The sequence below is a fragment of the Rhodnius prolixus genome, unplaced genomic scaffold (assembly GCF_049639745.1).
Source record: "Rhodnius prolixus isolate KJV_2025 unplaced genomic scaffold, Rpr scaffold_11, whole genome shotgun sequence".
Classification (NCBI taxonomy): domain Eukaryota; kingdom Metazoa; phylum Arthropoda; class Insecta; order Hemiptera; family Reduviidae; genus Rhodnius; species Rhodnius prolixus.
This window is the reverse complement of record NW_027411625.1, coordinates 11,371,610-11,385,405: the sequence shown is the minus strand read 5'-3', so window position 1 is coordinate 11,385,405 and position 13,796 is coordinate 11,371,610. Positions and strand designations below refer to the sequence as shown.

Sequence of the window (13,796 nt, the reverse complement as noted above, 5' to 3'; positions counted from 1 at the left end):
GTCCCAAGCATGACTAGAGGTATTGCATGTTGTATTTCAGGCAGTTTGTAAAGCTATTTATCTGATCTACTAACTTAAATGAACCACTCCATTTATGCTAACTGTGGCACAGTCACGTTTAAGGGGATGAGACTAAATATGTAAGAATTTAATAGTGCGCGATTTTTGGGTGTTACTTGCGTAAAAAAAAAGAAAAAATCCAAAACTTATTTAAAAACAACTTAGGCTTCTTATGATTTTCAAGCCTTAATGTATTACCTGAGTAATAATATTGTGAAGGCAGGATTTTTGACAGTTATACTCGGCAGCCATTTTTGACGGTGAAAGAAGGTCAACCTTACGCCTTTTTTTGCTTAAATTTTGAGAAAAAACTAATAGATAATAGATGGGCTAAAATAATTTGTGTCAGGCAATATGTACACGAATTAATTCAATAATAACAAAAGAGGGTACCGTAGTTTAACTAATTTACGATAAAATTAATCAAAACTAAATTAATCAAACCCACCAGTGCTTGAAGTAATTTATCTCCAGAACAATTGACATTGCCTAAGAGTAAACGATTTCAATTATTTATTTATTGCAATTGCCCCGAATTTATACTAATAATGAATAATTTTACTGAAATTACCATATTTGCTCCATTCTACTCTATTCTATGAATTTTCAAAAGATTTTAAGAGCAAAAAATTAAAATAACAATAAATTTAGGTAAATAACTAAAACGGTCTTTCATAAAATAAAATGACCAGGTGTTTTCAATGTTTTCCCTCATCTTCACTAATTACTTCAATAACACTACGAAAAACTATTTTACTGTTGAAAATTAAACCTATTTCCAGATATGTTTTCATCTTCATTGGTTATTTTTATTACAAACATAACAGTTAAATTATCATAATAAAGAAGTGGACTCAAAACTACAAAATCTGTTTTAAAAAATAACAATAATAAATATAAATATAAATAAAAATACGTGAAATAGTGCCAAGTAGTAATAGACTTGAGCAAATAAGGTAATAAAACAAAATTAAAAATTCTTAAAACATTAAGCGACGCGAAGATTGAGAGATTAAGAATATGTACCATATATCTCTTGGATGTCATATCTGAAAGAGTTGAAACATAAAATTTGTTAGTTCATGACAAAAAAAAAAAAGAGGTTACTCTTTATACTTTAATCTCTTTAATACTTACCAAAAAGACTTACCTTTACTCTCTCAGGACATTTCATCAAAATTCCTTAACTAACGCTACAAGATGGTCGTTCAGTTAATTGCACAGTGATCGATGGCGTAGGCGAAACGGTTCTTGGTGTGGGACACTCCTGGTTTTCTGTAGTTTGTTGTGGTTCAAATGTGTTTATGGCCACATTTTCATTTTTACCGGTTGAATTAACTGTACTGTCAACATAACCTGAGCAACTGTTTGAACGTAATTTACTCGCCAGCACCCGATTTAACGCGCCGATTTGGCCTTGTATGGCAGCCATAAATGGCTTATAGCCAGGGCTAAAAACAGTAAAAGATAATCACACTAAGTACAGGAAATATCTCCCTCAGGGTGGCCATTCGTCCCGTTTTAGCTTGACTGTCCCGATTTTAAAATAGAACTTTGCATAGAAATTCCCCCGCCCCTAGAATAAAGCTAGGACTCTCTCAAACGTCTCTCTAAGCTTACGTACTTGCGTGGGATCACAAAGAGGTAGCAGGGACGTTTTATCAGTTAAGTTTCTAGAGCAGATTTCTGTCGAGAGGTCGATAGGGACCCAGCACGCTAAAACATGACGAATAGAATTAGGAAAAATCGTACATTTGGCAGCTTCATATCCTAATCACCATATGCTTATATCTAGCAGAAAAGCATTACAGAGTGGTTTTTTACTCATCTATACATAGAAAGGGAAGATATTGTAATCGTACAGACTTTTGAATTGGAGATTACACCAAAATATCAGTTTTCAGATCCCCTGAGTTCGAAAAAACATACAATTTGTTTTTACAGACTGGTGTGAATGTGAGTGTATATACGTAACTCAAAAACGAAAAATCGCAGAAAATTCAAATTTAATATTTATCTTAGGTACCACAATAACGTTTTGGTCAAAATAGGTCCCCCGGAAGTATCACTTTACTGAATAGATTTTTCAGTTTTTCAAGATTTTCTCAAAAAAAAACTCTTTTCTTTAAACTAAGTTAATTCTGCGAGAAGGGGTGCATTAATTTTTTTTAACGTTTGGAGTTTGAAGAAAATTTGGAAGTTTTTTTAATTCACTAAACATAACAGTTTATTAAGAATTTATTTACTTCTTTAAAGTAATTTATTGTTCAAAAATGAAAACAAAACAAAAATGAAAACAAAACAAAAACGAAAAAAAGCAAATTTAATACATTTTCACGATGATGATACTACTTATGAATACATACTTACCTGATTAAAAAAATGAAAAGTAAAGTAATTCTTATTTTTTCAAAGGTGCTTTACTTACAACAACCGAATTAGAAATTTGATTGGGCGGAGGCAACTAGCAAACATACTTTACTATAAATTTCTCATATAAATCATTGAATAAAATAAAAGGCCTAGACCGGTAATCGAAACCATTACCACAATACTTCTTAGCTTTGCAGGCCTCGTTTCAAACCGCTCGGCTTCTATGGCGCCTAACTTAAAAGTTAAGTCTCCATTAAAAAGCCCTATGCCACTCACTTGTCTTGTTCAAAAGATTAGCCACCCTGGACCCACTTATAAATTAATAGTCGCATATTAATACTTACCATTCAGCATGGCTCCATTGTGACAACGAGATTATGTCTTCTTTAAGTCTATATACAGCATCATAAGTTTGATCTGGTGATCTTGCAGCATTCACCAGTCTAAATACAGCCATGATGTCCCTCAAGAGCACCGAAACCAAAAGTGCCCATTGCAGGCATCCAGCATCCGTCAACAATTGAAGCAAATACCTATAACCATTCAAATATATCGTTAAAGCATATATGCCACAGCTGACTGCAGCTTAGTAGCCAACACTGGACACAGAAAGTTTTTATCTTGCAGCCAGCAAAGAGCACCGTGCTATACTGAAGGGTCCCATGGTGGCTACGAGTTCTCAGCCCTATAAAGAAATCCAAATTGAGCTCACCTGAGTTGTATGTCCGACTTTTGGGAACCTCTTGTAGTTACCTGAGATGATAATTGATCCAGCACTTGCTGTGATGGAATCTCACCCCAAGGATATGTGGCACCACAACAGAATTCACTGTCATCCGCAAAAAGCAATGAATCTGTTTCACTCATCTGGCTATGATTATCTGTGATACAAATAATTTTGTGTTAAAAAAAAAATCTGGATTCAGAGGCGCAGATGCCCAACAAAAACATATATTGTTAGCATATTTACCTATTTGTAAATTTGTGATCATATGATTGTCAGATGACGCCGGCCTTAGAAAATGTCCCTGATAACTCATATATCCGCTGTCGCCAACTTGACTGGGCGGATCTGCCACATCTGTAATGCTTATCCAATCGCGTTCTAAAAAAATAAAAAATACACATCATACATTTACACAGTAACAATATAACCAAAAAATTCAAAATAACGTACCCAGAGAAGGAGATTTCTTAAGCTGACTTGTAGTTATAGCTGGATATGGCCACAGGAAATCCTTGTGCAGATCCTGTAAAGCTGCCACACAATGGTCAACTACGGCTGCACGATGTCTTTCTTTGGCCAACCATCTGACCAGTGGGAAATCTAGATGTGCAGCCATGGAGCCTAAAGAGTTCAATTTTCTACGACTTAATAAGCGCCTAGCGTGGCGTTCTATCATTACATCCATGAAATACTCTTCAGCTGATTTGCTTTTTTCCCTGCAAACAGGAGAGATTAGGTGTTTAGACTTTGAAGCCTATGTAGTGCTAAGGGCTGACCAGAACGACAGTCTATCTATTAATCTCTTAACAGCGAGAGAACTGCTAGTAATAGCAGCTTGGAGCTAAGTAGGAATCCAGTCTAAGATGACTCCAACAAAAATCTTCATCCCCAACAATAACTAGGCCTTCAGAGAGGAGGCCTCAAGGGACTCCAGGAAGTAGCTCGGTATAGACTGAGTCTAAAGAGATCTGCCTTATGCAAAAATTCTTCTAGAGAGAATGCAATACTAAGTACTCCAATTAAAAGGATTAAGTGCTAAAAGGCTAGGGATCACTACTGGTCAGAATTGACCCACATAAGTGGAACCCCTCAAAGCATTTTGAAGACATACCTGCTGTCAACCTTCACTGAAGCCACAGATTTCTTTCTTCGCAACAGATTAATATCAGTGACGGATGTTCTAGACTGAGGCCCAGTAGGCTTATCACTAGCCCCGATAGTTGCAGTATTGTTATTTATCTTCGGTGTTGTTGTCGTACTGAATGAACGTCCTCGAGAAATCTGTAAAAAAATTACGTGAACCCATTAGGTTTAGTCTGAGGCTTTCTAAAACTAAAATGAGCCTTAAGTTAGATATTTTTAATTATGTGGGGCTGAAGCGTACCTGCGCGGTGCCTAGCACTAAAGAAAGATCTTCCTCATTGCCATTAACTGGAGGTGTCTGTGGTATCCTGCAATTTGATGATACCAAAAGCGGAGCCCTCATACATTCTACATCATTTGGATCTGTGTGGGTATGAGCAATCTCAATTAAAACCTTTTGACGGTTTTTAAGGACGAAGCCCTTACACAAATAAAATTTTAGACAACCAGCACATACCTATTGCTTTAAGAAATCTAACCAACTCCTTAGACAATTCCCATTTTGAGTTACTGAGTGTAGAATCTAGAAGCATTGTTGCGTACTGCTTACTTACAGCTGAAGATTCTAAGTTCTGTAAAAAAGAAGACATTTGTAGCGGGAGACTTAGTTAATAGGCTTACCTCCCAGGACTTACCTGTAGTATAATTAGATATGAAGCGGCTGTATCCAGATGATTGTCAGCAAGGCACTTTTGGAAGAGGATAGTCGGTTTGCCAGCCACTGAGAACAGATACGGCCACAAGGCGATCTCTGTCTTCCTTGCACATTGCACCACAGTATCCAGATATACGGGGAACTCTTGGATAAACTCAATGACCGAAGGCAGTTGGGCATCAGGTAATGGTTCTTTACTTGTGGCTTCTTCCTCTAATACCTGAAAAAAAAGAAAGTTCCAGGTTATATATAGAGATAGATCCCGCAAGAAGAGCGATTGTGCGGAAAACAGGTTCGATTGGAAGGATAGTACTTCGGAATTTCGAGTAACCTGGAAGGCTACATGGATGAAAGGGACTCGCGCAACTGAGAATAACAACATCGGATTACAACCTGAGTGTTGAGCTTGGCTGAGATCATTGACATAAACTGGGACAAATTTTATGGCTCACAATATCTGATCGAAAATGTCTTATTCAATTCTATGCAAATAAAAAGGTTTTCACAAGACCATAAATAATATCCATAAATTATTTCATTATGCTACCATGATTGGATACCTCGAAAGGGTTTACTAACCTCATGTAATAGTAATTCCAATGAATGAGGAAAATATGGCAATGATGTACAACATCTGGCGATTTCCCAAGCATGAAATCCTAGATTACGCCGGATCAACTGTCTCAGGATATGATGTAGGTAAACTTGGCTCTAAAACAAAAATAAAAAAAGATGGCGGATGAATAGTAAACATGAAATGTTCAAGGTGCAAAAGGCTGGTGCTTTTTGGTACAATTAACGCTACTCGATTTTAGTACAGGGGTATTCTAAAAAACAACCTGCACACAGCTTAAAGCAAGGGGATTGTAATCCACGTAAGTTTATGTCATTTGATGCTGTCATCAGGTTTTAAGTTCCTTCTAGTTTACTGAAGCTTGTTGATACATCAAAGGTATGATTTATTAGCAGTGCTGCGGAAGTAAAAAAGAAATAGACTGTACACGAATATGATTTTCTAGAGTTTAACGTTTAATCAACGAATTGTTAAAAGAAGCTTGTGTAATTTAAAGTGGTAATCCTCAAAAAAGTGGACCCAAATACGAGAAGAGCAAGAGACGTATGAGTACACATCATAATTCAGATTAACAAGTTGCTGGCAATGGATTTAATATGTTTTGCGCAATCCAGCATTTATGATGAAACTAGCTTGAAATTGAAACACAAATGTACTGAACTAGACTTATATTCACACTAAATATTATTACAAAGCTAAATGAGTGATGACTAAATGGAATATAGTAATGGAGTTTAATGACAGAAATTAGGGCAATAGGTGTTAAATAAGTTAAAAGTTTAAGAGGTGGCTTTAAACAATTATCTGCTGGAATATCATTTTTTTTCTTCCATCTTTTGTGTCCAGATTTCTTGTTTTTCAATATTAACCCCACCCTCAGCTGGTCTGCAAACGCTGTGGTGAATTGAATCATGCCCCCATACTGGGCAGCGAGAAAAGCCGTTACAAGAGCTTTGTTTGATGGCATACTCAGCTCGGGGATAATTAAATAAAATGGGCAAGTTCTAATTTGTATTAAATTACTATAACTTTTGCAAAACCTAACCGATTTAAAAAAAAATTATTTGTTTTTTTAGGAGCTCAAGTACTATAACAATATCGAAAAACAAAAAATATATATAATTTTCCATTTGAAAAAAAAAGTTGGATGCTGTATCTCGGGATATTGGGGTTTAATGTATTATACATGTAATACAAATTTATTTCTTTTGTTATCAATATGTTAATTACATTAGTTCTATTTTTGTATTAATATTACAAAACTTTATATATTAAATCGATTGTAGCAGTCCAAATCTGGCTACAAGTTTATACGAAAATTAATAAATAAATAAAATTAAGTGCTTTGAAGGATCGAGTTCATTTGTATCTGTTAAAAATCAACAACAAATATTTAAATTAAAAATGAGGTACGAAAATGACGAAATACATTAGTTAGGAATAGGTAAGCCGATTTGACGGTATAACCGTAAGTTCTTTGTCATTTTGGTAAGATCTGTAGAATTTTATTCATGTGCAACCTCCGGTGAACAAATTCTCAAGTCTTTGGATCTAAAGCTTGAGGAGATAATGTAATCGACAAACAATTTATTTTCAGATGCATCCGCTTGTAAAGCAATTCATGACTTACCGTTCTTTCAAGTACACAAAATGGTAAGCTAAAAGGAGAATTGGCGTCAGATGTGTAGAGCACAGTATCATTTTCAGCCCCAATCAAGATGGCATCTTCAAATAGGATGGCTGAAATCCAAAATCATAAAATCAGGTTCTGAAAGTTTTCACTTTGACTCTATTAGACTATTAGTTGATGTTGGTGCGGATCCCTTACCTAAAGGATAGATATTTAAATTGAAATGTAGCATAATCCTTTTGGACATGAATGTGTGAGCATTATCACCTTGCCTAGGGAACAAAGGCAGCCATACCCGCATGCCATGAGCACCACAATAGAGCCACAAAGCTTCCGTAAGATGTGGCTTATATTTGCAAAATTTCGCAGGACTCCAGACATTTTCCACACAAGAAGCTAGTACAGTGGGATGTTGTATGACTTCATCCTTAAAAAATAAATTAAATTAAATGATAAAAAAAACTTACAAGGCTTTTATTGAAATCACTGCTTACCTGGTTATCATCCTGTTGGTTAACCATAAGAAGACGGCCTGATACGTTAACTACAAAGTTGCTTTTATGGGTCGGTAGAGTACGTGATGGCTCAATACGCAATGAGGTGAGAGTTAACGCTACAAAGCATGCAGGATGCACACTTAATGCTGACATATCCACGCCATGTATGACCTCTAAGTTGACTAGGCTGCCTACGCAAAACAATGTCAAAGCAAAGGTCATTTTAGACATGGTTAAAACACTTTAAAAAGAAAGTAGCCTTCAGTGTTTTCGATGATCCATAACTAGTACACAAAGTTAGAGTTTGAAATAATTTGGGCCAGCTCTGAATCTCTACAGGCTTAATCCTTACATAAATACCCACCTTGTTTCGCTTGACTGATATTGTAAATAGTTATACGCCCATCAGCGCAAAATGCTAGCAAGCGATCGATGAGCAAATCCAATAAGAGCAACTGTGTGGCTAATTGTGCTTTAACCATATGCTCGTTGGCTAATCGGCTAGCCGCAGGATAGACCCTCAGTTGATCGACCTGCGAGTTGACATCATAACAGCCAGCGATAATATAGTCGTTCCACCATGCCAGTCCACCACTAACTACCATATCACGTTCCTCACTTTCATTGCCAAATAGACGCCACTTATGACTCGACACAGAGAAGTGTGCCAAACCAGCGCGGCCAGCCACTACAATTTTATCACCAACTGAGTTGATACAAGTGTACTGCGAACAGAACAATTATGGTCTAAGCGCACGCGAAATTCTTATTCTACACTCAGAAGAGTATGCCACAAAGAATCTATTAATGTTGAATTTATGTACTTTGATTTAATTTTGCAAGCCAACTGATTGAATCCCTCGCTGGTATTTCGGTTTTCCAATAAAAAAACAAAACAAAAAAACAAAGACAAAAAACCTGCCCTGCACACTTTAACGAACTTCGGTAAAAGACCATCAGAAAGTAAAAAAATTTAAAATGAAAAAAAGACGTCTGATGGCGCGATCAACCATTGAACCAGCTGTCTCAATAATTTCAACCAGTAAATCCACTTTTCATCACATTAGCAAAAATATAATAGTTAATATTCTTTAGTAAAAACGAAACTCAAGATGGATTTTCTTAAGACAAGTAGGTATGTATGCATGGTGGAGACTGGCTGTGGAGCCTATGGGCCCCCATCAGACATCTTCGCAATAAAGCAGTACGTTCATCAAGTACATCTTTCTTGTCTTGGATTTAACATAGAGCAGTGTAGCTGCACTAGCTGTACGCAGTCATGGTTTTCATAAAAAGTTGCATACCGCGACAAAAGGATAAAATAGCATCTTAGACATTACATCTAAATTAAGAGATAGAAAGTTCTTTGTGGCATACTACATGACGCCTTCTATATCTGTTACGCTTGATAACAACTTCCTTCCTTACCCTAATTGGCCAATTTGTGGCCGAATATGTTGACGGTATCTGGACCACAACCCACTGTTTCGAATCCACTAAGGATGAAGTAAACGTCAATGGTGAATCCCTACCAGCGGCACTTTTGCCCATCCAAGTGTATACTTGCGACAAACCCACGCCAAGATTGATATAGAGGCGTTCCTCGCCTTGTAGACAAAGATGGTTCTGATGGCTCTAAAATATAAAAATTGATAAAATGAAAATTAGAGGCACTCACGCTACAAAATGGTCGAACACATATTTAACTTATAGTGCTAAAGACATATACGAGTGAGAGAACTGAGATATCAACCACAGTGTGAGTGAGAACTCTTGAAAGAGTGAAAAGTAAAGTAATGCCTATTTATTCAGATGAGCTAAATGTCCAACGATCAAATTAGGTGTCGTAGACGGAGGCGAGCAGCAAACATTGCATTTTAAGGACATAGCAATTGAGGACAACAGTAGGTGTTTTAAATGTAAGGCTACTTACAATGCACGGATTCACAGTAAGAGCACTTTTTACAAAACCTAGTTGGATTACACAATCTTCGGATTCAGAATTGTTTGCATCGCCATCAGATTTCTTCACCATCCACAACTGATATCCTTCTGCGGACCATTCCTGGCAACATACAACATACTTAATTATGTTTTTTATAGACTTATAAAAAGCTCATTTAAGAGGAGGGGCTTTAAAAAACGGAGGCCCTGAATTTTTAGTGGCCTTTGTCTAGGACTTTCAGAATTGTTACAAAATATAAGCTTTAAAAGGCTGACAGAGTATTGGTTAGTAAAGACGTCTAAAAGTTTATTTGAACTGATTTCTCAGGCACCTAGTACCCGTGACTTTTTCTCACAGATAGATAAATTAAAGAATAATTTCTAAACACAATTTTTTGTTTCTTGTACTCAGCAGACATCAAAAAGTTTTACTGTGAAAACTGCAAATTAAAAAATGCACGAATGCATTACTTCTCGTTTTATTTTTGACGGGGAACGAAAAAAATGAAATTTACCATTGCATGTATATTGAGAGGATTATGTAGTGATAGGTCAGAATTCAGTCCATAATCCCAGGATAATGAACACATCAACAATGAACCAAATGTACTCCATAATGAGATTCCACCTTGTGACCAAGCAACTGCTAACGCACAAGAATCCGGAGACCATCTGTAAAAGTAGGGCAAAAGAAGTTAAAGAGAAATTCAATTCTGAACTTTAATTTTTCAACACAATAAAAGCCAAAATACCTTAAACAATGAACATGACCCACTTGTCCCGGATAGACTTGCGATGGAACAGATAGCCTATGGGTCAACACCAAACCACCAGATAATTCATCTACTGAATAGACTACACAATCAGAGCTGAAAAAAAGCACACTAGCTATAAATAATAAAGCGTAATGCGTAAATATAAATTGGGCAACAATGCTTACTTTTTCCGACCAAAAGTGATCAAACGGAATTTATGATTCACGCAGCTGCACATGGCGTCATCAATATTTGGTGCCCAGATTCCTTGCATCTGCTGCATTTAAAATTGCTGATTATTAGTCAAAACACAAGAATAAGCATACCTAAGTTCTGAAAAAAAAATTATGCTCAACTCACGTTTGGATCGAATCTAAGTGTATACGCTGTCAAAAATGCAGCGCGGCCATCGTTGAATACTACAGCAAAACCACCAATCAAAGGTGAATAATCGATGTCAACAATGTAGGTATTGCTTTCTGTGATTGGCATGGCTGTATAGCAAAAGTAGAGTTAAATGGGTGATACTATATAAGTAAATGCAAGTCATGACTCTATTTTCATGTTTCCTACGAATGAAGGAGAGCTAAATAATGACCTAGTTACGTCAATGAAACCTAAAAATGTCTTAAATATTATGTAAAAAATATGACCTTGAGTTACCTTTTGAGGAATGTTGATCCAGACAGAATGGTACCCGATTTAGATCCACTGAATAGTCACGGTTCAAAGTGCCGTCCCAGCGATACCTAAGCACCTGCCCTCGATTTGTAGTTACCATCAGCTCATCCCGGACACAACAGATACTCGTTATACAACCAACTACAGACACTTCTTTCTCCTAAAACAGTGAACTCGATGAGTTTTTTTAAAAGGATTTTTGAAAGTGATTATAGGCCAACTAATTAGGCCATAGTCATCTTACCAACACTAGACATAAAGGTGGGATAACTTCTTTCATAAACAGTTCCGCACTGTCTCGTCTGAGATTTGGCTGCGGCGGATCTACTTGTTCGTAAAGGCCTTTGTGTTCTACCTCGCATGTCACTTTGTAGAACAGCAAAAATCCGCAAGATGTCTGGAAAACAGAAAAATCACTGTCAATCTTTAGAGAGATGGATTAAATCAGGTAAACCAGTTGTCTCTTACTCTAATGTAAAAGATTTAAGAAAAAAAAGTGATGTGCGTACAGCATAACAACAAAGGCGTTAGTGAATATATAAGAATTTTGCTCAGTTTGAATGCGTATTCTTACTTAAGCTGAAAAATATTTCTCCTTGGATACACTGAAACAAGCACTCGTTAGATGACAACCAAGGCCACACACATCAATTTAAATGTCGGCTTACAGCCTAGATTTGGCACGCTCTGATTACCGCCTCTTTCAGTACATCGCTTTTTAGGGGGACTCACAGATTAGTTCAAATTGAAAATGATAGTCTACATTTTGCAGCAACAAGCTTAGTTACCTTAACAAGTGCTTCAGGTAACAAAATTACAATCACCTTACCACAACGACTATGGCGCTGGAATCTGGCTTCCACTGGACCAGTTCGTTCATGCCAATGTCCTCAAGAGAGTCTTTTGTTCGGCGATGCAACACAATGAGCAGGCAAGGCTGTTACGAACAGAAGATGAAATATTAAATATGCACATATATAAAGGTTGGATGGTTTCTTGGAAACTCATGCTTTTTGTCAAGCTACTACGTAAGCGCAAAGAGAGTACTTTTCTCAGTAACATGCAATCGAACCGTAAAACCTCTAAATTTGGGTTTTTGAATTTTAATTTATCATGTGGTCTGCCTGATACGAGTGATGCCAATTTTATATGAGATGATTTAAATATTTTAGCTCAGATATTTTAAAAAATCGTGTTAAATAAATAGGTGTGAGGTGGATTCATAAATTACGGTAGCACTAAATTATCTCGTACACTTCAAAATAGAGTGTACAAAAACTGACCTTTTTCCAATAAAAAAAACCCGTTCATTGTTGCTTTTTATGAGTTTGTGTACTTATGTTTAAAATATAGCAAATTGTGACTGCCTGATGTCAGGCATATTTCTGACAGCTATTGAATCTCCTCGCTTATACTATTTCGTGGTATTCCAATCAAAACACACTAGTCCTCCAATTTCAACTTTAGTGAAATTATTTAACTTGCTACCCTCAAAGAAAGTGTGCCATGGAGACTCAAATGGTAACAGATGGTGCTTAGTCTGGACTTATACAGTCGGTGTAATAGTAGTGCAATATGGAAATGTGTAGCTGGTGCAAAGTAATATTCAAGCACTGGTGTAAAGCCATGAGGAAGAGTGGACCGTGGGCGTGCGTCTGAAGATCCATTTACGGACTGCAGGATATGGATGCACTTTAAAAATGGGCAATTAAAACAACAAAAATTGGGTGAAAGTTCCTTCAGAAAATAGGATTCAGAAGAGACCACTTCAACGCGTTGGCGACGTGAAAAAATGGAGTTCAGTTTCTGCCATCAGGTCAAATAGTTGGGGTTGTAAAGAATAATCAATAGCATTAGTCCCCTCTTATGGAACACACAGGACCACTACACAGGCTAAGTGTTAAGCTTACATAGCAAAGATGATAGACATTGTTGTTCATCACTTTCAAGACTTACCTTGCAATAATATATCAGAAGTGTGTCATCAGTTAACACTGCAAATAATATCTTGTCTCGATTACAAATTAATTGACGAATTGAGCAATTCTTACGATTCTGAATGTTTAATACTTTAGGCCAACCTATTGGAAAGTACATGGTGGGCTCTGTATCTTATGTATGTATATAATTGAACTGTTTTATGTATTTAATTTTGGAATATTCAATATCTAGAGCTATCTATTCCATTTAGTTAACTTCCTTTATAGGATAAAGGTAACCTAACTAAGGCTAACGAATTCAAGCAAGCCCAGAATGTCACATTCATTACAGTTTTAGACACTTCATTTATTGGGTGAACTAAGATATAAAAAAATAACCAAGTGTAAGGTAGCATTATTATAACCCTCTTTAAATTAATAAGTCGATTACTGGGCTTTTGATTAATCGATCGGTTTTTAGTTTTATCGTTGTTTTCGATTTGTACATATGTAACCAATTCTCATATGCTTGCTTGAATCTTGGCTCAATGCTTCGCTTGAGATTGCAGTATTGTACCGTTTTGAAACGAAAAAAGTACGTGTGAGATTCTAAAAAAAAAATCTATTGTGGTTCCTGACACGATTTTTTTCTTACTTCAGTTTACTAATTGAATTGTCTTAAATATTTAAAGGAGACTTGGTGCATTCAGTTGGATTAACAGTAACCGAGGAATGTCAATGTGGTTGACTGTGTAACATTCAAGACTGTCGAAAGATAAATGAGACTGACGGATTTTTAGACATTGTGCAATTAGAACTGAAAACTCGTCGAATGGTT

The 13,796-nt window shown here is 36.4% G+C and overlaps 1 protein-coding gene across 4 annotated transcripts; it reads right to left on the bottom strand.

Annotated features, from left to right (window-relative positions):
• Positions 1-970: 970 nt before the first annotated feature.
• Rich (Guanine nucleotide exchange factor subunit Rich) lies at positions 971-13,269 on the bottom strand. Of its 4 annotated transcripts, none has more exons than XM_074138371.1 (25): positions 12,996-13,269; positions 11,869-11,976; positions 11,284-11,436; positions 11,022-11,199; positions 10,719-10,852; positions 10,544-10,635; positions 10,356-10,472; positions 10,119-10,275; positions 9,593-9,724; positions 9,088-9,294; positions 8,024-8,384; positions 7,657-7,850; positions 7,361-7,589; positions 7,163-7,272; positions 5,538-5,669; positions 4,939-5,178; positions 4,761-4,875; positions 4,545-4,666; positions 4,272-4,441; positions 3,611-3,876; positions 3,404-3,538; positions 3,146-3,314; positions 2,778-2,966; positions 1,211-1,511; positions 971-1,109 (listed from the first exon to the last, which is right to left on the bottom strand). In XM_074138371.1, exons 1-24 carry the CDS (start codon positions 13,134-13,136, stop codon positions 1,244-1,246), a joined length of 4,119 nt encoding a protein of 1,372 aa, XP_073994472.1. In that variant the 5' UTR covers positions 13,137-13,269; the 3' UTR covers positions 971-1,109; positions 1,211-1,243. The 4 variants fall into 4 exon arrangements, with proteins under 4 accessions (XP_073994472.1, XP_073994474.1, XP_073994475.1 ...); XM_074138372.1 differs by having other exon boundaries at positions 975-1,109; positions 1,198-1,511; XM_074138373.1 differs by lacking the exon at positions 12,996-13,269 and having other exon boundaries at positions 11,864-11,973.
• Positions 13,270-13,796: the final 527 nt, after the last annotated feature.